This window comes from Heterodontus francisci, chromosome 24 (genome assembly GCF_036365525.1).
Source record: "Heterodontus francisci isolate sHetFra1 chromosome 24, sHetFra1.hap1, whole genome shotgun sequence".
In the NCBI taxonomy this organism is placed as follows: domain Eukaryota; kingdom Metazoa; phylum Chordata; class Chondrichthyes; order Heterodontiformes; family Heterodontidae; genus Heterodontus; species Heterodontus francisci.
The window spans coordinates 75051320-75071496 of NC_090394.1; the positions used below are offsets into that span (position 1 = coordinate 75051320).

At 45.7% G+C, this 20177-nt stretch overlaps 1 protein-coding gene across 7 annotated transcripts in view; it reads right to left on the reverse strand.

Annotated features, from left to right (window-relative positions):
* vwa3a (von Willebrand factor A domain containing 3A) overlaps positions 1–15692 on the reverse strand; it is a 59344-nt gene extending 43652 nt beyond the window's left edge. For 4 of the 7 annotated variants that reach the window (XM_068056638.1, XM_068056642.1, XM_068056637.1 and 1 more), the window contains exons 1-8: positions 5136–5333; positions 4845–4979; positions 4062–4182; positions 3235–3359; positions 3068–3145; positions 1801–1855; positions 1045–1146; positions 473–579 (exon numbers count right to left, since the gene is read on the reverse strand). In XM_068056638.1, coding sequence (XP_067912739.1) covers positions 473–579; positions 1045–1146; positions 1801–1855; positions 3068–3145; positions 3235–3359; positions 4062–4182; positions 4845–4979; positions 5136–5251 — 839 coding nt within the window. In that variant the 5' untranslated portion in view covers positions 5252–5333. Of the gene's footprint in view, positions 1–472; positions 580–1044; positions 1147–1800; positions 1856–3067; positions 3146–3234; positions 3360–4061; positions 4183–4844; positions 4980–5097; positions 5334–15675 lie in introns of those variants that run through there. The other 3 variants (XM_068056641.1, XM_068056640.1, XM_068056643.1) reach the window with 3 other exon arrangements.
* Positions 15693–20177: the final 4485 nt, after the last annotated feature.

Here is a 20177-nt window from a genome sequence, read left to right on the forward strand (position 1 = left end):
CCTTGACCCTGGCACCGGGGAGGCAACACACCATCCTGGAGTCACACCTGCGGCCGCAGAAACACCTGTGTGTTCTTCTAATGAACAAATCCCCTATCACTATTGCCTTGCCTCTCTTCTTCCTCCCCTCCTGTGCAGCTGAGCCACCCCTGGTGCCATGGACTTGGCTCTTGCTGCACTCCCCTGAGGAACCATCACCCTCACCTGTATCCAAAATGGAAAACCAGTTAGCAAGCAAGATCGACTCAGCGGACTCCTGAGATATTAGGACAGGTGATCAAAAGCTTGGTCAAAGAGGTAGGTTTTAAGGAGCATCTTAAAGAAGGAGAGAGAGGTGGAGAGGTTTAGGGAAGGAATTCCCGAGCATAGGCCCTTGACAGCTGAAGGCACGGCCACCAATGGTGGGGCGGATACAGGTACATGTTACAGGCGCAATACAAGCTCACAAGCAGGACAGAGAAAAAATGCTTACGTGCGAATGTTAACATCCCGTGTCGTCTCCCAGAGCGCAGACAGGTCACTACCAAAGGAGAGGAAATAAAACTGCTTCCTGTAACAGAGCTGTTCGTCCAGCAGACACTGTGAATCGAGACATGGAGTTCAACTTAACACAGCAGTGGGGAGTCAGACATATCAAACTTCACAGAGGCATTGTCAATTACCAGGGGGCACAGACTTAAGGTAATTGGTAGAAGGATTAGAGGGGACATGAGAAAAGATTTTTTCACCAGAGGGTGGTGGGTGTCTGGAATTCACTGCCCGGATCGGTGGTGGAGGCAGAAACCCTCAACTCATTTACAAGGTACCTGGACATGCACCTGAAGTGCTGTAACCTGCAAGGCTATGGAGCAGGTGCTGGAAGGTGAGATTAGATTGGGTGGCTAGTTTTTTTCCAGCCAGCGCAGATATGATGGGCTGAATGGCCTCTTTCTGTGCCATAACTTTTCTATGGTTCTATGGCATCGCCCACACTCCAGCTGTCCCAAATGAAAGATTATTTTCTACATCATAGCCTTAACTCCCTCAAGCTGCTGTCACACTGACCAGGAGAGCTGTCTGAAAGTCCTGCAGTCGTCCAAGTCCGCAGTTTGCGTCAGAGGAGTCAATAAGCAGACCGACCCGAGAGCCTTTCACCAGTCCAAACATCTAGAGGGAGACACAAAGTTCCAGCAGTTTAAATGAATCATAATCGAAGCTGCTGATTTATGGTTTTCTTGTTGGGGGGAAAAACGGACAAAATCCCAGTAATACAATTCCCCAAAACAGTGACATAAAATCCCCCACCTAATTACTACAGAAAAAATGTTATTCAATCAGCAGGAGCCACCATGCTAATTATAAAACAGCGGTGATTGCAAAAACACTGGTTAAAAATATCAGAATTTCAGAATAAATATGGAATATGACTTTTTAATCATTATTAATCAAGGAGCTCTGTCCATAATTTATATCTGAGATGAACTTTAAGGATTGTTTTGAGAGTGTTCACTCCTGTATACAGCTCAGGAGACAGGAGCTCGGGTTGTCGAATCAGTCCTGTAATATTCCAGTCCAAATTCCAAACCAGGTTTTTCAAACTGGAATGTCAACATTCCTGCTTTAATCCATGCACTGATCTTTCACAGGAAATTTCACTGCATTAAAAAATAAAACACATCACGCGCGGGGTTATGGGGAAAAGTCGGGGACTGGGGAAAATTGGATAGCTCGTTCAGAGAGCTAGCATAGACACATTGGGCCAAATGGCCTCCTTCTGTGCTCTAGGATTCGATTCTATGATCACAAAGCAGGAAAACTAACCTTTCTACTCCCTTCCATTAGCCATTCCATCCGTTGGTGATAAAGGTCAGTCATTCTGAAATGTTTAAGAAAATGGGTCAGAACGAGCCCTTGAACAAATTCTGCTCCATCCTATCAGCAAGAACAAGGAATGGAATGAAAAAAGGCCATTCAGCCCATCCAGCTCACTTCTTTCACAGACCACAAACAACCGACCCAACCACAGGCTCTATTCCACCCAACTCAACCTCCTGGGCGAAGATTTGGTGTAAATTCTCCCCGATTCAACCACAGAATCTCTAACCATGCCTCACTTCCCCTGTGCTCAGCCCAGCTACTGTCCAGGTACAAAGTTCCTCTTCAAAGACACTGAAACAGCCAGACCAGTGCTGTCCAATATGGTAGCCACTGTCCACACCTGGACAACTGGGAATCCAGATGTGATGATTTGCATTTCTGATCAGTGAATAATGAATGAATTACAGACACCATCTTTGGGCCTGTCATCTCAATCATCATTCACACAGTGAATGCATGTGAACTTTAACCTTTCTGTGTGTGTGTGTTGGTAAACTGATGAGAGAAAAAGCGGAGAGTGAGAGTGTTTTTCATTGTTGAGGCTGGTTTTAATTCCTTGGTCACTGACTGGTGGCATGTGTTTGTTCAGTAAATGTCTACATGTGAGGAACATTTACCTCGATTGTGTGTGAGGGGTTTTCCACTAAAATTAGTGTCTGTGGTTAAAGTGGTGTCGTCACAGCAACACCTGGGGCTAGTCAACGATTTCTATTGGACGAGCTCCACTAGGGAAGGAGCTTTGCACAGAGAGCAAGTTCCTGTTATAAATGTGTTCACATTGGGGTGATATTATCAGGACTGGAGTGAGGTTTAGCTGAGTTTAGTAAGAAATTTCAAAACGCTACAACTGGGTGAAGCTGTCTTCAATTGATTCAGACAGGCCATATCAGAAATGGGGCGGTGCAAAGAGATGCCTCCATTCCTACCTTACAAGGCGCTATATAAATGCAAGTCTTTTTGTTACATCTGTCTTCTTTCTGCCCAAATCTATATGTCCCCCTGATCTTTCCTCTTCTCAACTGTCACTGTCATCTCTCCCTCTTTCCCCTCCACCTCTCCCTCTGTGCTGTCTGTCTCACCCCCATCTGTTAACCATGTCCACTCACTTCTTAGTCTCACCCACATCTCAGACATCATTCTCTCTGCTTCTGGGTAACCTGATTGTGTTTACAGAGCAAACATGTAACAGAGGAAACAGTAAAGTACTTACCCGTGAAGTCTGGATTCAAACTTATCAACAATGTCCAACCTGAGCTGCAAGTGTTTAATGTCTGCCTCATCCTTTTTCCTAAAGGGACAGGGGGGGGGGGAATCTAGTTAAGAGGTGTTTTAGCCAATATAATTCCCACTAAATGCTGATGTTTCTGTTGGACTCACCTGATGATGCTGCCTTGCCTTAGAAGGTCATGAAGTGTTAACTTTTGGTGTTGCAGGCTATGATTGGTCAGCCACTCCTCCGAGGTCTGGTTGTCACTGGCCAGCGCCCATTTCCCTTCCGTTTTCTGTGATGGGCACGATGCAAAGTAGACATTTCAGGACAGGAAACTGCAGCCTCCGGAGCTGCCTACAGTACTGGACTTCCAAAAAAGGTGGAACTGGATAAAAACTGAAAAGGAAACATTTGCAGGGCTACGAGGGAAAATCAGAGGGGGGGGGGGGTGGGTGGGGCTAATGGATCGCTCGTTGAAAGGGCCAGCAAGGGAATGATGGGCAGAATGGCCTCCTGCACTGTATGATTCTATAAAATGAACAAGAATCAAAAGTCATTTCCAAATGTCACTATCACAGCCCTGCAGTGTGTCAAAAAACTAGGAGTCACTAAACATTTAACAAATACATCGTGTTTAATACTCTATAGTGTATAAACTCCTGGCTCCTGTGTTGTGCAAAGACCTTTGTTCAAATTTAATAACGTTAACAGGTGATAGAAATTTAACCCTGCTTTTCTGTCATCACAAGTCACTATGTTTTATGATTTTTAGGCAAGAACACTCTGGAAAACCTCAAAGAAGGAAAAAAACAAGTTAACAAGGTTGGATTTAATGCTGAGCTCCCACTATGAAGCCTAGCCTGCTGAGCACACGGATGGGGAACTCAGGAGCAGCTCAGTTTCCTGAGACGCCCTCACCCCCTGAGCAAGACTCAGTGCCAAAATTCAACACCTTTTTGTATAGCCCTTAAGTCTTATCAAGTCTGTAACGTACCAACAGCCCGCTGGTTTGATTGACATGTGTCACCAGTAATCCATCATCTGTTTCAAGGTCAGTGAGAGCCACATCTCGCCAGGGTTCTCTCCGTCTCCAGGGGCTTTTCTCAGATTGTGACCTTGAAATACAGCCACAGAACTGTTAAAAACCAGCAGCTTCCAGCATGTATCACCTCACTAAGACAACAGAAAGCTTCCCTTTATGCCTGAGGTCAAAATCAAACTTAAGTCTTTGATTGGCTTTATTCCTGTTCCTATGTAAGGTGCCTCTGCACAGGGACTGAGTAAAACCGGTTACAAAGGATGGAGTTAAGATCATCTATGCAAGCTCTTAGACTTGTATTGACACCTTTCAATGAATACAGATGGCAATATGAAAATATTTGTCCATTTTTGCCACTCCCAATGATTAATTAGATGGTGTGTCAGTGAGTTGTATGGAGCCCAGGACTGCCTAGAGCCAACACAGTTGGGACTGTATACATGGCCTCAAGGTTCACGGGCAGAAGAGGGTCAATATAATCTGCCAGACTTCATGCTGCCGATCACTTTGCAGATTCTGTGTGAGAAGTGTTGGTTATGTGGGCATCAAGTGAGGGGAGGAGCAGTCGCCAAAAAGCCTGTTCAAATTCACCAGCTATACTGACACGTAAAGGATGGTCACTTAAAGGTGAGAGAGAACTTTCTCCAATTACTTACTGCAGGTTTGTACATAAGCAATATTAATCATCTTTGCTGCATTCAGTGACTTCAAAAAAAATCACATAATAAAGGGACTTACAATTCACTTTGAAGAAACTCCTCATTTGCTAGGATATCAGCCATGTTACCGATGTGTTGGTTCATTGTGATCACAGTTCCTCCTGCTCCCAGTCTGTACCTGAGAAATTGGTCCACATCAGTAACTGCTGCACATCTACATACAAGAAAACGATTATTAGCAACTGATCCGGAATTACTACAGAGTCAGAGCAAACTATTCAAAAAAAATGCACAGCATTAGATCATTGTCTCTCTCTCCTGTAACCTCCCACCCCAGATCTTGCATATCCCTCAAGCAAGTGTCAATCACCCGGGTCCCGGGTCCCAGGCGGCTGGATGACTGACAGGTCCCGGACTGACCGGCTCCGGACCAGCTCCGGCTCCAGGATGTTGTTTGTCTGTTGTCATGGAGATGGAAGAGTCCATTCCTAACAAGATGGATATATTCTCATCTGCAATCTCAAAAGGGAAACATTAGAATTGTTGAAGACACGTGCATCGCATTTGGGTTGTTTGTAGAAAGCAAATATAACCCATCTAATAAATACGCGATTTATTCGTTTGCTTTAATTTGGTAGAATCTAAACTTTGCAGGAAGTGGTGAGAGCTGTTGCCAGGCAACGTTGGGAAGTGCAGACATTAAGCAAGTCAGAACCGGATTGACAATTATTGCAACATCTGAACTTCTTGGTGCCTTTTGAAGTTGGCGAGTTTTAGCAATCATTCACCCATTGAAGTGTTTGGTGCCTTTAACAAAATAATACAGGCAGCACCTCGCTCTGTTAGTGAATACATTCAGAAAACTGAAGCCAAAGATGAAAGTGGGATAGAAGCAGAGGGTCAGTTTCACTCAGTCAGAGATTGGGTGAAGTGTAAGGGGTGAGCAGTAACAACTCACAACAGAACTTATTCTTTCCAAATGCTGCCCGGCCGCTTGTGTCTCCATGGAATATTCAGTAGTTATACACAAACACAATACACTATTAGTGCAAATGGTATTTGTGATTTTTTTTTTACATACGAAATTTCAAAAGTTCCTTTTTGGGTTTCAAATAGTTTTGATTGAGGAATCATGAAATCCCCTGCGGCTAAACTGATTAAATGTTAATCAATGAGAATTCCTGGAATATTGGACCGATTAGGTGAAAATTCACTCGCCTTTTGAGAATCAAACGAGGTTGAGAAATGAATTGAAGTGGGAGCTGCCTAACAATCTTCAGGTAAACGGCAGAGGGGGCTGCGAGCTACTTTCTAATAAGGATGTGCATCGCAGGGTCCACAGGAATTAGTTAGACCAGGGTTGTCCAACTACCGGCCCGCGGGTGTAAACTGTACCCGGGGCTGTTCCTCATCCTCCCCGGGGCTCCGTGAATGGAGATGGGACATTTCCCATTGTCCTCTTCCTGCAGAGTGGCCTTTTAAAAACATTGCAAGTCAGTTTCACAGCTGACAGCTGCTGAAGCAGGAATAAGCTTCCCAACATCAGGCAGATTCAGGGTTTTCCGACTTGTTAAAAAAAAAGCCCGCCGGAAAACCCCGAACCGGTCCAAGGTTGGGAAGCGTGTTCCTGCTTCAGCAGCTGTCAGCTGTGAAACCGTGGGTTTTCTCCGGGTGCTCCGGTTTCCTCCCACAAGCCAAAAGACTTGCAGGTTGGTAGGTAAATTGGCCATTATAAATTGTCACTAGTATAGGTAGGTGGTAGGGAAATATAGGGACAGGTGTGGATGTTTGGTAGGAATATGGGATTAGTGTAGGATTAGTATAAATGGGTGGTTGATGGTCGGCACAGACTCGGTGGGCCGAAGGGCCTGTTTCAGTGCTGTATCTCTAATCTAATCTAATCTAATCTAAAAACTGCTGTGCTGAGCAGTTTCGGTGACTGCAGCGTGGATAGCAACGGAGGTGCGTGAACGGGCTTAAAGCTGTGAAGTCAATTTCAGCGTAAGTTTAAAAGTGAATTCCCTTTTGTTTTCGGAGGACCAGGGGACTGCTGGGTAAGGAAAAAGGTATATATTTGTGTGGTTTAGAATCTCTTTCTTTTAGTTTCGGTGACTGCAGCGTGGATAGCAACGGAGGTGCGTGAACGGGCTTACAGCTGTGAAGTCAATTTCAGCGTAAGTTTAAAAGTGAATTCCCTTTTGTTTTCGGAGGACCAGGGGACTGCTGGGTAAGGAAAAAGGTATATATTTGTGTGGTTTAGAATCTCTTTCTTTTAGTTTCGGTGACTGCAGCGTGGATAGCAACGGAGGTGCGTGAACGGGCTTACAGCTGGGAAGTCAATTTCAGCGTAAGTTTAAAAGTGAATTCCCTTTTGTTTTCGGAGGACCAGGGGACTGCTGGGTAAGGAAAAAGGTATATATTTGTGTGGTTTAGAATCTCTTTCTTTTAGTTTCGGTGGCTGCAGCGTGGATAGCAACGGAGGTGCGTGAACGGGCTTACAGCTGTGAAGTCAATTTCAGCGTAAGTTTAAAAGTGAATTCCCTTTTGTTTTCGGAGGACCAGGGGACTGCTGGGTAAGGAAAAAGGTATATATTTGTGTGGTTTAGAATCTCTTTCTTTTAGTTTCGGTGGCTGCAGCGTGGATAGCAACGGAGGTGCGTGAACGGGCTTACAGCTGTGAAGTCAATTTCAGGGTAAGTTTAAAAGTGAATTCCCTTTTGTTTTCGGAGGACCAGGGGACTGCTGGGTAAGGAAAAAGGTATATATTTGTGTGGTTTAGAATCTCTTTCTTTTAGTTTCGGTGGCTGCAGCGTGGATAGCAACGGAGGTGCGTGAACGGGCTTACAGCTGTGAAGTCAATTTCAGCGTAAGTTTAAAAGTGAATTCCCTTTTGTTTTCGGAGGACCAGGGGACTGCTGGGTAAGGAAAAAGGTATATATTTGTGTGGTTTAGAATCTCTTTCTTTTAGTTTCGGTGGCTGCAGCGTGGATAGCAACGGAGGTGCGTGAACGGGCTTACAGCTGTGAAGTCAATTTCAGGGTAAGTTTAAAAGTGAATTCCCTTTTGTTTTCGGAGGACCAGGGGACTGCTGGGTAAGGAAAAAGGTATATATTTGTGTGGTTTAGAATCTCTTTCTTTTAGTTTCGGTGGCTGCAGCGTGGATAGCAACGGAGGTGCGTGAACGGGCTTACAGCTGTGAAGTCAATTTCAGCGTAAGTTTAAAAGTGAATTCCCTTTTGTTTTCGGAGGACCAGGGGACTGCTGGGTAAGGAAAAAGGTATATATTTGTGTGGTTTAGAATCTCTTTCTTTTAGTTTCGGTGACTGCAGCGTGGATAGCAACGGAGGTGCGTGAACGGGCTTACAGCTGTGAAGTCAATTTCAGCGTAAGTTTAAAAGTGAATTCCCTTTTGTTTTCGGAGGACCAGGGGACTGCTGGGTAAGGAAAAAGGTATATATTTGTGTGGTTTAGAATCTCTTTCTTTTAGTTTCGGTGACTGCAGCGTGGATAGCAACGGAGGTGCGTGAACGGGCTTACAGCTGTGAAGTCAATTTCAGCGTAAGTTTAAAAGTGAATTCCCTTTTGTTTTCGGAGGACCAGGGGACTGCTGGGTAAGGAAAAAGGTATATATTTGTGTGGTTTAGAATCTCTTTCTTTTAGTTTCGGTGACTGCAGCGTGGATAGCAACGGAGGTGCGTGAACGGGCTTACAGCTGTGAAGTCAATTTCAGCGTAAGTTTAAAAGTGAATTCCCTTTTGTTTTCGGAGGACCAGGGGACTGCTGGGTAAGGAAAAAGGTATATATTTGTGTGGTGGCTGTACCCGAGACACTACACGTGTAGTGTCTCCCACCCACCCTCCTCCTCTAACCATAAAAAAAGGACTCTGGTGTGTTGATAAGGTAAGCTTTTTATTTAGGAAGTTCTGTCCGTTGGATTGCTAACCTAACAAGTTTTGACTTTTTGTTTTTTTTGGTTTTTCAGTAGATTTGTTGGGAATTTGGAATAGTGGGAATGGAGGTTAAGGCAGTTGCATGTTCCTCCTGCAGAATGTGGGAGGTAAGGGTCGCCAAGAGTGTCCCTGCTGACTGCATCTGTGGGAAGTGCACCCAACTCCAGCTCCTCGAGAACCGCGTTAGGGAACTGGAGCTGGAGCTGGATGAACTTCGGATCATTCGGGAGGCGGAGGAGGTTATTGAGAGGAGTTATGGGGAGGTAGTCACACCTCAGGTAAAAGAAGTAGGTAGATGGGTTACCGTCAGGGGAAGGAGAGGGAACCAGCAGGCAGTGCAGGGATCCCCTGTGGCCGTTTCCCTCAACAACAGGTATACCGTTTTGGATACTGTTGCGGGGGACGACTTACCAGGGGTAAGCAATGGGGTACAGGTCTCTGGCACAGAGGCTGTCCCTGTTGCTCAGAAGGGAAGGGGGAAGAGGAGCAGAACATTAGTCATTGGGGACTCCATAGTTAGGGGAACAGATAGGAGGTTCTGTGGGAACGAGAGAGACTCACGGTTGGTATGTTGCCTCCCAGGTGCCAGGGTTCGTGATGTCTCGGATCGTGTTTTTGGGATCCTTAATGGGGAGGGGGAGCAGCCCCAAGTCGTGGTCCACATAGGCACCAACGACATAGGTAGGAAGAGAGATGGGGATTTAAGACAGAAATTCAGGGAGCTAGGGTGGAAGCTTAGAGCGAGAACAAACAGAGTTGTTATCTCTGGGTTGTTGCCCGTGCCACGTGATAGCGAAGCGAGGAATAGGGAGAGAGAGGAGTTGAACACGTGGCTGCAGGGATGGTGCAGGAGGGAGGGTTTTGGTTTCCTGGATAATTGGGGCTCTTTCTGGGGTAGGTGGGACCTCTACAAACAGGATGGTCTTCACCTGAACCAGAGGGGTACCAATATCCTGGGGGGGAGGTTTGCTAGTGCTCTTCGGGGGGGTTTAAACTAATTCAGCAGGGGAATGGGAACCTAAATTGTAGTGCCAGAGTACAGGATGTTGAGAGTAGTGAGGTCAGGGATATGGTTACAAGGACGCAAGAGGGCACTGGCAAGCAAGAACCTGGTTTAAAGTGTGTCTATTTCAACGCCAGGAGCATCCGGAATAAGGTGGGTGAGCTTGCAGCATGGGTTGGTACCTGGGATCTCGATGTAGTGGCCATTTCGGAGACATGGGTAGAGCAGGGGCAGGAATGGATGTTGCAGATTCCGGGATTTAGATGTTTCAGTAAGAACAGAGAAGATGGTAAAAGAGGGGGGGGTGTGGCATTGTTAATCAAGGAGAGTATTACAGCGACAGAAAGGACGTTTGAGGACTCGGCTACTGAGGTAGTATGGGCTGAGGTTAGAAACAGGAGAGGTGAGGTTACCCTGTTGGGAGTCTTTTATAGACCTCCGAATAGTTCCAGAGATGTAGAGGAAAGGATAGCGAAGATGATTCTCGACAGGGGTGAGAGTAACAGGGTAGTTATTATGGGGGACTTTAACTTTCCAAATATCGACTGGAAATACTATAGTTCGAGTACTTTAGATGGGTCAGTTTTTGTCCAGTGTGTGCAGGAGGGTATTCTGACACAGTATGTAGACAGGCCAACCAGGGGCGATGCCACATTGGATTTGGTACTGGGAAATGAACCCGGCCAGGTGTTAGATTTAGATGTAGGTGAGCACTTTGGTGATAGTGATCACAATTCGGTTAGGTTTACCTTAGCGATGGGCAGGGACAGGTATATACCGCAGGGCAAGAATTATAACTGGGGGAAAGGAAATTATGATGCGATTAGGCAAGATTTAGGATGCGTAGGATGGGGAAGGAAACTGCAGGGGATGGGAACAATCGAAATGTGGAGCTTATTCAAGGAGCAGCTACTGTGTGTCCTTGATAAGTATGTACCTGTGAGGCAGGGAGGAAGTTGTCGTGCGAGGGAGCCGTGGTTTACTAAAGAAGTTGAAGCGCTTGTCAAGAGGAAGAAGAAGGCTTATGTTAGGATGAGACGTGAAGGCTCAGTTAGGGCGCTTGAGAGCTACAAGCTAGCCAGGAAGGATCTAAAGGGAGAGCTAAGAAGAGCAAGGAGAGGACACGAGAAGTCATTGGTGGATCGGATCAGGGAAAACCCTAAGGCTTTCTATAGGTATATCAGGAATAAAAGAATGACTAGAGTTAGATTAGGGCCAATCAAGGATAGTAGTGGGAAGTTGTGTGTGGAATCAGAGGAGATAGGGGAAGTGTTAAATGAATATTTTGCGTCAGTATTTACAGTAGAGAAAGAAAATGTTGTTGAGAATACTGAGATTCAGGCTACGAGGCTGGATGGGATTGAGGTTCACAAGGAGGAGGTGTTAGCAATTTTGGAAAGTGTGAAAATAGATAAGTCCCCTGGGCCAGATGGGATTTATCCTAGGATTCTCTGGGAAGCTAGGGAGGAGATTGCAGAGCCTTTGTCCTTGATCTTTATGTCGTCATTGTCGACAGGAATAGTGCCGGAAGACTGGAGGATTGCAAATGTTGTCCCCTTGTTCAAGAAGGGGAGTAGAGACAGCCCTGGTAATTATAGACCTGTGAGCCTTACTTCGGTTGTGGGTAAAATGTTGGAAAAGGTTATAAGAGACAGGATTTATAATCATCTTGAAAAGAATAAGTACATTAGAGATAGTCAGCACGGTTTTGTGACGGGTAGGTCGTGCCTCACAAACCTTATTGAGTTTTTCGAGAAGGTGACCAAACAGGTGGATGAGGGTAAAGCAGTGGATGTGGTGTATATGGATTTCAGTAAGGCGTTTGATAAGGTTCCCCACGGTAGGCTATTGCAGAAAATACGCAAGTATGGGGTTGAAGGTGATTTAGAGCTTTGGATCAGCAATTGGCTAGCTGAAAGAAGACAGAGGGTGGTGGTTGATGGCAAATGTTCATCCTGGAGTTTAGTTACTAGTGGTGTACTGCAAGGATCTGTTTTGGGGCCACTGCTGTTTGTCATTTTTATAAATGACCTGGAAGAGGGTGTGGAAGGGTGGGTTAGTAAATTTGCAGATGACACTAAGGTCGGTGGAGTTGTGGATAGTGCCGAAGGATGTTGTCGGGTACAGAGAGACATAGATAGGCTGCAGAGCTGGGCTGAGAGATGGCAAATGGAGTTTAATGCGGAAAAATGTGAGGTGATTCACTTTGGAAGGAGTAACAGGAATGCAGAGTACTGGGCTAATGGGAGGATTCTTGGTACTGTAGATGAACAGAGAGATCTTGGTGTCCAGGTGCATAAATCCCTGAAGGTTGCTAACCAGGTTAATAGGGCTGTTAAGAAGGCATATGGTGTGTTAGCTTTTATTAGTAGGGGGGTCGAGTTTCTGAGCCACGAGGTCATGCTGCAGCTGTACAAAACTCTGGTGAGACCGCACCTGGAGTATTGCGTGCAGTTCTGGTCACCGCATTATAGGAAGGATGTGGAAGCTATGGAAAGGGTGCAGAGGAGATTTACTAGGATGTTGCCTGGTATGGAGGGAAGGTCTTACGAGGAAAGGCTGAGGGACTTGAGGTTGTTTTTGTTGGAGAGAAGGAGGAGGAGAGGTGACTTAATAGAGACATATAAGATAATCAGAGGGTTAGATAGGGTGGATAGTGAGAGACTTTTTCCTCGGATGGTGATGGCAAACACGAGGGGACATAGCTTCAAGTTGAGGGGTGATAGATATAGGACAGATGTGAGAGGTAGTTTCTTTACTCAGAGAGTAGTAAGGGCGTGGAACGCCCTGCCTGCAGCAGTAGTAGATTCGCCAACTTTAAGGGCATTTAAGTGGACATTGGATAGACATATGGATGAAAATGGAATAGTGTAGGTCAGATGGTTTCACAGGGCGGCGCAACATCGAGGGCCGAAGGGCCTGTACTGCGCTGTAATGTTCTAAATTCTAAAGTTCTAAATTCTAAATTCTGAGCCCTCCAGCTCGGCACAACTGTCAGAGAGAGCGGGGCGGGGAGGGGGGGGGAGGGGTGCAGAGAGAGAGATCAAGATCACTCCTGACAGATGGATATCTATCCAGTATACTCTGCATCGCTACATCAAGTGTGTGGGCAGAGATTTACTACTTATGCAAGCAAAAACAATGCCAGGTATGTCACTGAATCAGTTTTCAATATAGTGACGAGAAAGTAAGTCAATACATTAGTCTTCTCATTTAATGTACAAAAATGTACATTTGTAATTTTTATTAGTAAGATAAATTTTTAGTGCCGTTATCTTTTGAAATTTGATCCCTGGGCCGAGCAAAAATCGTAATGCGACCCTCTGCCCGAAAAAATTGGACAACCCTGAGTTAGCGCGTTGCTACAACAACAACTTGCATTTATATAGCACCTTTAATGTAATAAAATGTCCCATGATGCTTCACAGGAATGATCCAGATGACCAAAATCTTAGTCAAAGAGTTAGGTTTTAAGGAGCTTTATAAAGTAGGAGAGACTTACCTGCATCTCTCCAAACCAGCTCCAAAGATCAGGAACGTTGTGCTAAGAGGCCACCAAGAATTGAGGAAAAGCCCCTTCATTTAATTGAACCCCTGTCTAGTAGACACTCCCACGAAACATGATTTTACTTTCATCAGCTTCCTTTTGATTCTGTTGAATTTGTACATTTTTTCAATTCTATTACTTCTCCCTGAAACAGAGGTCATGTGCTGTATTGATGACGATGACTGGGGCAACACAGTAACATTTATGGACCAATCCTAAAGATAATACATGTATAACTCTGTTGCCTTTGTTTTAACTTGCACCGAGTCCTGTTCACCGACCGCCCCTGTGTTCACTGACCTACATTAGCTCCCTGTCAAGCAACATCTTGACATTAAAATTATCATCCTAGCTTTCAACTCCCTCCGTAGCCTCGCCCCTCCCTATCTCAGGAATCTCCTCCAGCCCCACAGCCCTCCGAGATCTCTGTGCTCCACCAATTCTGGCCTCTTGAGCGACCCCTATTTTATTTGCACCATCATTGGTGGCCGTGCCTTCAACTGCCTGGGTCCTAAGTTCTGGAATTCGCTCCCTAAACCTCTCTGCCTCTCTCTCCTCCTTTAATACACTCCTTAAAATCTACCTCTTTGACTACGCTTTTGGTCATCTGACCTCATCCACCACCTTAAACATTCACTCCCTCCACCACCAGCGCACAGTGGCAGGAGTGTGTACCATCTATAAGATGCACTGCAGCAACTCACCAAGGCTACTTTGCACCTTCCAAACCTGTGACCTCTACCACCTAGAAGGACAAGGGCAGCAAATGCATGGGAACACCACCACCTGCAAGTTCCCCTCCAAGTCACACACCATCCTGACTTGGAACTATATCACCGTTCCTTCACTTTCGCTGGGTCAAAATCCCAGAACTCTCTTCCTAACAGCACTGTGGGTGTACCTACACCACATGGACTGCAGCGGTTCAAGAAGGCAGCTCACCACCACCTTCTCAAGGGCAATTAGAGATGGGCAACAAATGCTGGCCTAGCCAGCGATGCCCACATCCCACAAATGAATAAAAATAAAAGCAGAGTTCTCCTGTTATCCTGACCAACATTCATCCTGCAATGAACACCCGAAAAGATTAATGATCACTCAGCTCATTGCTGATTCCACTGGATGCAGTGTCTGAAGTGTTTTGGGAGATGGCCAAGAGATGTCTTAAGGTGTTATACAAATGCAAGAATTTTTTTTAAGGCTGCATTTGCTGACGACGTAACCACTAGGTGGCACAGTGCTTGCACATCTGCAATGCAGCCTCATGCACTGAAACATCACTGTTTGCGACATTTTTGGCAGCTGCCAGGATTAAAGATGGCGCTGCTCAATTTATCACAAAAAAATTAAATTCAATCGCGGCAATCCCATCCCAAACAATATCCCGCTTCTTTTCCCCGGTGCTGCCTCCCACTCCCGTCTGCTGCTGCTCACTCCTGGCCTCGCCAGTGCCTTCCCTCCCCCCACCTGTTGACCACTTGCTCATCCATCAGCCGCTCGCTCCCACCTCTTCCCCTGCTCCCTTCAGCTTCTCTCCCCAACCCCCTGCTCCTGCTCCCCATGGGCGAAACGGGGGAGAGGGAGAGCGGCAAGATAGGTTTAGGCAGGGTTGGAGAGGCCAACTGCGAGCAAGACACTGGGGGGAGGGGGGGAAAGTTGGGCTCCGCTGGGTGGTGGGGCTGGATGACGTTCCAGTACAGCTGCATGAAGATGTTTTCACGCGCGTGCGCAAATTAGTCCTGGCAAGAACATAGGCTGTGCATGCGGTGCACCTTACTGACAGCAAGAGACTCTTCTGTGCATGTGCACAGCTGAAAATGCTCTGATGACATCAGTGCACTGGATGCAATGTCAGGAATCACTTTGTTTTTTTAAACCAACTCAGCACTATGCCATGGTTTCTAGGTTAAGCCAATAAAGAAAGCCATTTACAAAATCCCACTACAATCAGCACATATCCAGGCTGAATCTCCAGTGCAGTACTGAGAGTGCTGCAGTGTCGGAGGTGCTGTCTTTCAGATAGGACATTAAACTGCGGCGGCCCCATCTGCCATCACAAGTGGATGTAAATGATTCCTGGTTACTATTTGAAGAGCAGCGGAGTTCACGGCGTCCTGGCCAATATTTATCCTTCAATCAAAGAAAAAAAAAATGACCTGTTCATTTATTTCATTGCTGTTTGTGGGATTTTGTGGTGTGTAAATTGGCAGCTGCGTTTCCTACAGCAGTGACTATACTTCAAAAGTGCTTCATTGGCTGGAAAGTACTTTGGGACATCCTGAGATCATAAAAGGCACTATAGAAATGCAAGTCTTTTATATCCTTCTGGGAGAGGAGCGGACCTGTGGGGAGAACGCCGAGCAAGAGAAGAGGATAAATTGAGCCAGAGGATGGAGGCCCAGTCACTTACCTTCCGGGAGCGGAGTGGCGAGGAGTCAGACCTGCGGGGAGAATGCCAAGAGAGGAGCGGATAAATAGAGCCCGAGGATCGCAGCCTAGTCACTTACCTTCCGGGAGCGGAGTCCAGGCGTGCCAGAGTTTGAAAAAAAAGTCAACAGTGACAGCACAGAAAAGCTGCAAGATGATTGGTTGGTGAGTAACAGCTGTTTGTCCCTGGAAATAGCTTTAAGAAAATCAGAGGAAAGTTCTTTTTTTTTAAAAAACTTACAGTATAAATTATAAGGTTAGTAATACGAAAGGGTGTTTTTTTTTAAATTAGTGTAACCTGTTAAGAACTTTAGATTGTAGTGGGTAGTGTTTGGAGTAGAACAAGGCCCCCTAGTGTAATTAGTCTTTTTTATAGGGAGTAACTAATTAATCTAAAGGTAAGTCATAGCAGGAGAGCTCAGCCCCGTGATGTGCTCCTCCTGCGCTATGTGGGAAATCGGGGACGATTCCAGTGTCCCTGACGACCATGTGTGCAGGAAGTGTATCCATTTGCAGCTACTGGCTACTTGCATTACGGAGCTGGAGCTGCAGGTGGATTCACTGTGGAGCATCCGCGATGCTGAGGACGTCGTGGATAGCACGTTTAGCGAGGTGCTCACACCACAGGTAATGGCTGCACAGGCAGAAAAGGGATGGTGACCACCAGACGTAGTAGGCGGCACAGGCAGGTAGTGCAGGAGTCCCTTGTGGCCATTCCCCTCTCAACAGATATACTGCTTTGGATACTGTTGGGGGGGGGGGGGGGGGGGGGATGGCCTCCCAGGGGAAAGCAGCAACAGCCAAGTTCGTGGCACCACGGATGGCTCTGCTGCACAGCAGAGAAGGAAAAAGACTGGGAGAGCCATCATGTTAGGAGATTCAATTGTAAGGGGAACAGACAGGCATTTCTGTGGCCACAAACGAGACTCCAGGATGATATGTTACCTCCCTGGTTCTAGGGTCAAGGATCTTGCAAGCGGCTGCAGGACATTCTGAAGGGGGTGAACAGCCAGTGGTCATGGTACATGTCAGTACCAACGACATAGGTAGAAAAAGGAATGAGGTCCTGCAAGATGAATTTAAAGAGTTAGGAGCTAATTAAAAAGTAGGACCTCAAAGGTAGTAATCTCAGGATTACTTCCTGTGCCACATGCTTGTGAATATAGGAAAAGGAGAATAGACCAGATGAATGCGTGGCTGGAGAAATGGTGCAGGAGGGAGGGATTTAGATTCCTGGGACACCGAGACCGGTTCTGGGGAAGGTGGGACCTGTACAAGCGGGATGGGTTACACCCGGGCAGGACCGGAACCGATGTCCTTGCAGGGGCGTTTGCTAGTGCTTTTGGGGAGGATTTAAACTAGAATGGCAGGGGGATGGGAACCTGAGCGGAGAGACTGAGGAGGAGGAAACAAGGATAGAAACGAAGGACTGGAAACAAAAAGGCAAAAGTGGAAGGCATAGAAATCAAGGGCAAGAAACAAATAGGGCCTTAGTACGAAATAATGCTAAGACGACTAAGAATGTTAAAAAGACAAGCCTAAAGACATTGTGTCTCAATGCGCGGAGTATTCGCAGTAAGGTAGGCGAATTAACCGTGCAAATAGATGTAAATGGATACAATATAGTTGCAATTACGGAGACATGGCTGCAGGGTGACCAAGGATGGGAACTGAACATCCAGGGGTATTCAATATTTAGGAAGGACAGGCAAAAAGGGAAAGGAGGTGGGGTAGCGTTGCTAGTAAAAAAAATAAATCAATACAATAGTGAGGAAGGATATTAGCTCAGAGAATCCTGATGTGGAATCTGTATGGGTGGAGCTAAGAAACACCAAGGGGCAGAAAACGTTGGTGGGGGTTGTATATTGACCCCCAAACAGCAGTAGTGATGTAGAGGTGGCATTAAACAGGAAATTAGAGACGCATGCAATAAGGGCACAACTGTAATTATGGGTGAGTTTAATCTACATATAGATTGGGCAAACCAAATTAGCAATAATGCTGTAGAGGAGGAATTCCTGGAGTGCATAGGTGATGGTTTATTGGACCAATGCGTTGAGGAACCAGCTAGAGAACAGGCCATCCTAGACTGGGTATTGTGTAATAGAAAGGATTAGTTAACAATCTTGTTGTGTGGGGTCCCTTGGGGAAGAGCGACCATAACATGATAGAATTCCTCATTAAGATGGAGAGTGAGAGAGTTGATTCCGAGACTAGGGTCCTGAATCTAAATAAAGGAAACTATGAAAGTATGAGGCGTGAGTTGGCTATGATAGATTGGGGAACATTACTTAAAGGGTTGATAGTGGGTAGGTAATGACTAAAGAGCGCATGGATGAATTACAACAATTGCTCATTCCTGTCTGGCGCAAAAATAAACCAGGAAGGGTGGCTCAACCATGGCTTACAAAAGAAATTAGGAATTAGATCCAAGGGGGAGAAATATAAAATGGCCAGAACAAGCAGCAAACCTGAGGATTGGGAGCAGTTTAGAATTCAACAAAGGAGGACAAAGGGATTGATTAACAAGGGGAAAATAGAGTATGAGTAAGCTTGCAGAGAACATAAAAACTGACTGTAAAAGCTTCTTAAAGATATGTGAAGAGAAAAAGATTGGTGAAGACAAATGTGGGTCCCTTACAGTCAGAAACGGGAGAATTTATAACGGGGAACAAAGAAATGGCAGACCAATTAAATACATACTTTGGTTCTGTGTTCATAAAGGAAGACACGAATTACCTCCCAGAAATGTTGGGGGAACATAGGGACTATTGAGAAGGAGGAACTGGTGTTAGGGAAATTGATGGTAGGGAAATGGTGTTCGGGAAATTGATGGGATTGAAGGCCAATAAATCCCCAGAGCCTAATAATCTACATCCCAGAGTACTTAAGGAAGTGGCCCTAGAGATAATAGATGCATTGCTGCTCATTTTTCAAAATTCTATAGACTCTGGAACAGTTCCAACGGAATGGGGGGTAGATAATGTAACCCCACTATTTAAAAAAGGAGGTAGACAGAAAACAGGGAATTATAGATCAGTTAGCCTGGCCTCAGTAGTGGGGAAAATGCTAGAGTCCATTATAAAAGATGTAATAGCAGAGCATTTGGAAAACAATGACATGATCAGACAAAGTCAACATGGATTTACGAAAGGGAAATCATGCTTCACAAATCTACTAGAATTTTTTGAGGATGTAACTAGTTGAATAGATAAGGGAGAACCAGTGGATGTGGTGTAATTTGGACTTTCAGAAGGCTTTCGATAAGGTCCCACATAAGAGATTAGCGTGCAAAATTAAAGCACATGGGATTGGGGGTAAGGTACTGACATGGATAGAGAACTGGTTGGCAGACAGGAAACAAAGAGTAGGAATAAACAGGTCTTTTTCTGAGTGGCAGGCAGTGACTAGTGGCGTACCGCAGGGATCAGTGCTACGACCCCAGCTATTCACAATATATATTAATGATATAGATGAGGGAATTAAATGTAATATATCCAAGTTTGCAGACAACACAAAGCTGGGTCGGAGTGTGAGCTGTGAGGAGGATGCAGAAAAGCTCCAGTGTGATTTGGTCAGGTTGAGTGAGTGGGCAAATACATGGCAGATGCAATATAATGTGGATAAATGTGAGGTTATCCATGTTGGTGGCAAAAACAGAAAGGCAGATTATCTGAACGGCAATAGGTTGGGAAAGGGGGAGGCCCTTGTGCATCATTCGCTGAAAGTAAGCATGCAGGTGCAGCAGGCAGTGAAGGCGGCAAATGGTATGTTGGCCTTCATTGCAAGAGGATTCGAGTACAGGAGCAAGGATGTCTTGCTGCAATTATACAAGGCCTTGGTGAGACCACATCTGGAGTATTGTGTGCAGTTTTGGTCTCCTTATCTGAGGAAGGATGTTCTTGCTATGGGGGGAGTGCAGCGAAGGTTCACCAGACTGTTTCCTGGGATGGCAGGACTGACGTATGGAGAGAGATTGGGTCGATTAGGCTTGTATTCGGTAGAGTTTAGAAGAATGAGAGGGGATCTCATAGAAACCTACAAAATTTTAACAGGACTGGACAGACTAGATGCAGGAAGGATGTTCTTGATGGCGGGGGTTCCAGGACGAGGGGTCACAATCTAAGGATGAGGGGTAAGCCATTTAGGACTGAGATGAGGAGGGATTTCTTCACCCAGAGAGTGGTGAACCTGTGGAATTCTCTACCATGGAAAACAGTTGAGGCCAAATCATTAAATATATTCAAGAAAGAGTTAAATATAGTTCTTAGGGCTAATGGGATCAAGGGATACGGGGAGAAAGAGGGAACAGGTTACTGAGTTTGGATGATCAGCCATGATTGTATTGAATGGCGGAGCAGGCTTGAAGGGCCGAATGGCCTACTCCTGCTCCTATTTATCTATGTTTCTATCCTTTCAGGGAGTGAGAATACCTGCAGTTCTCTTCAAAGATGGCACAGTTCCTGAGATTTTATTCATTTGGGT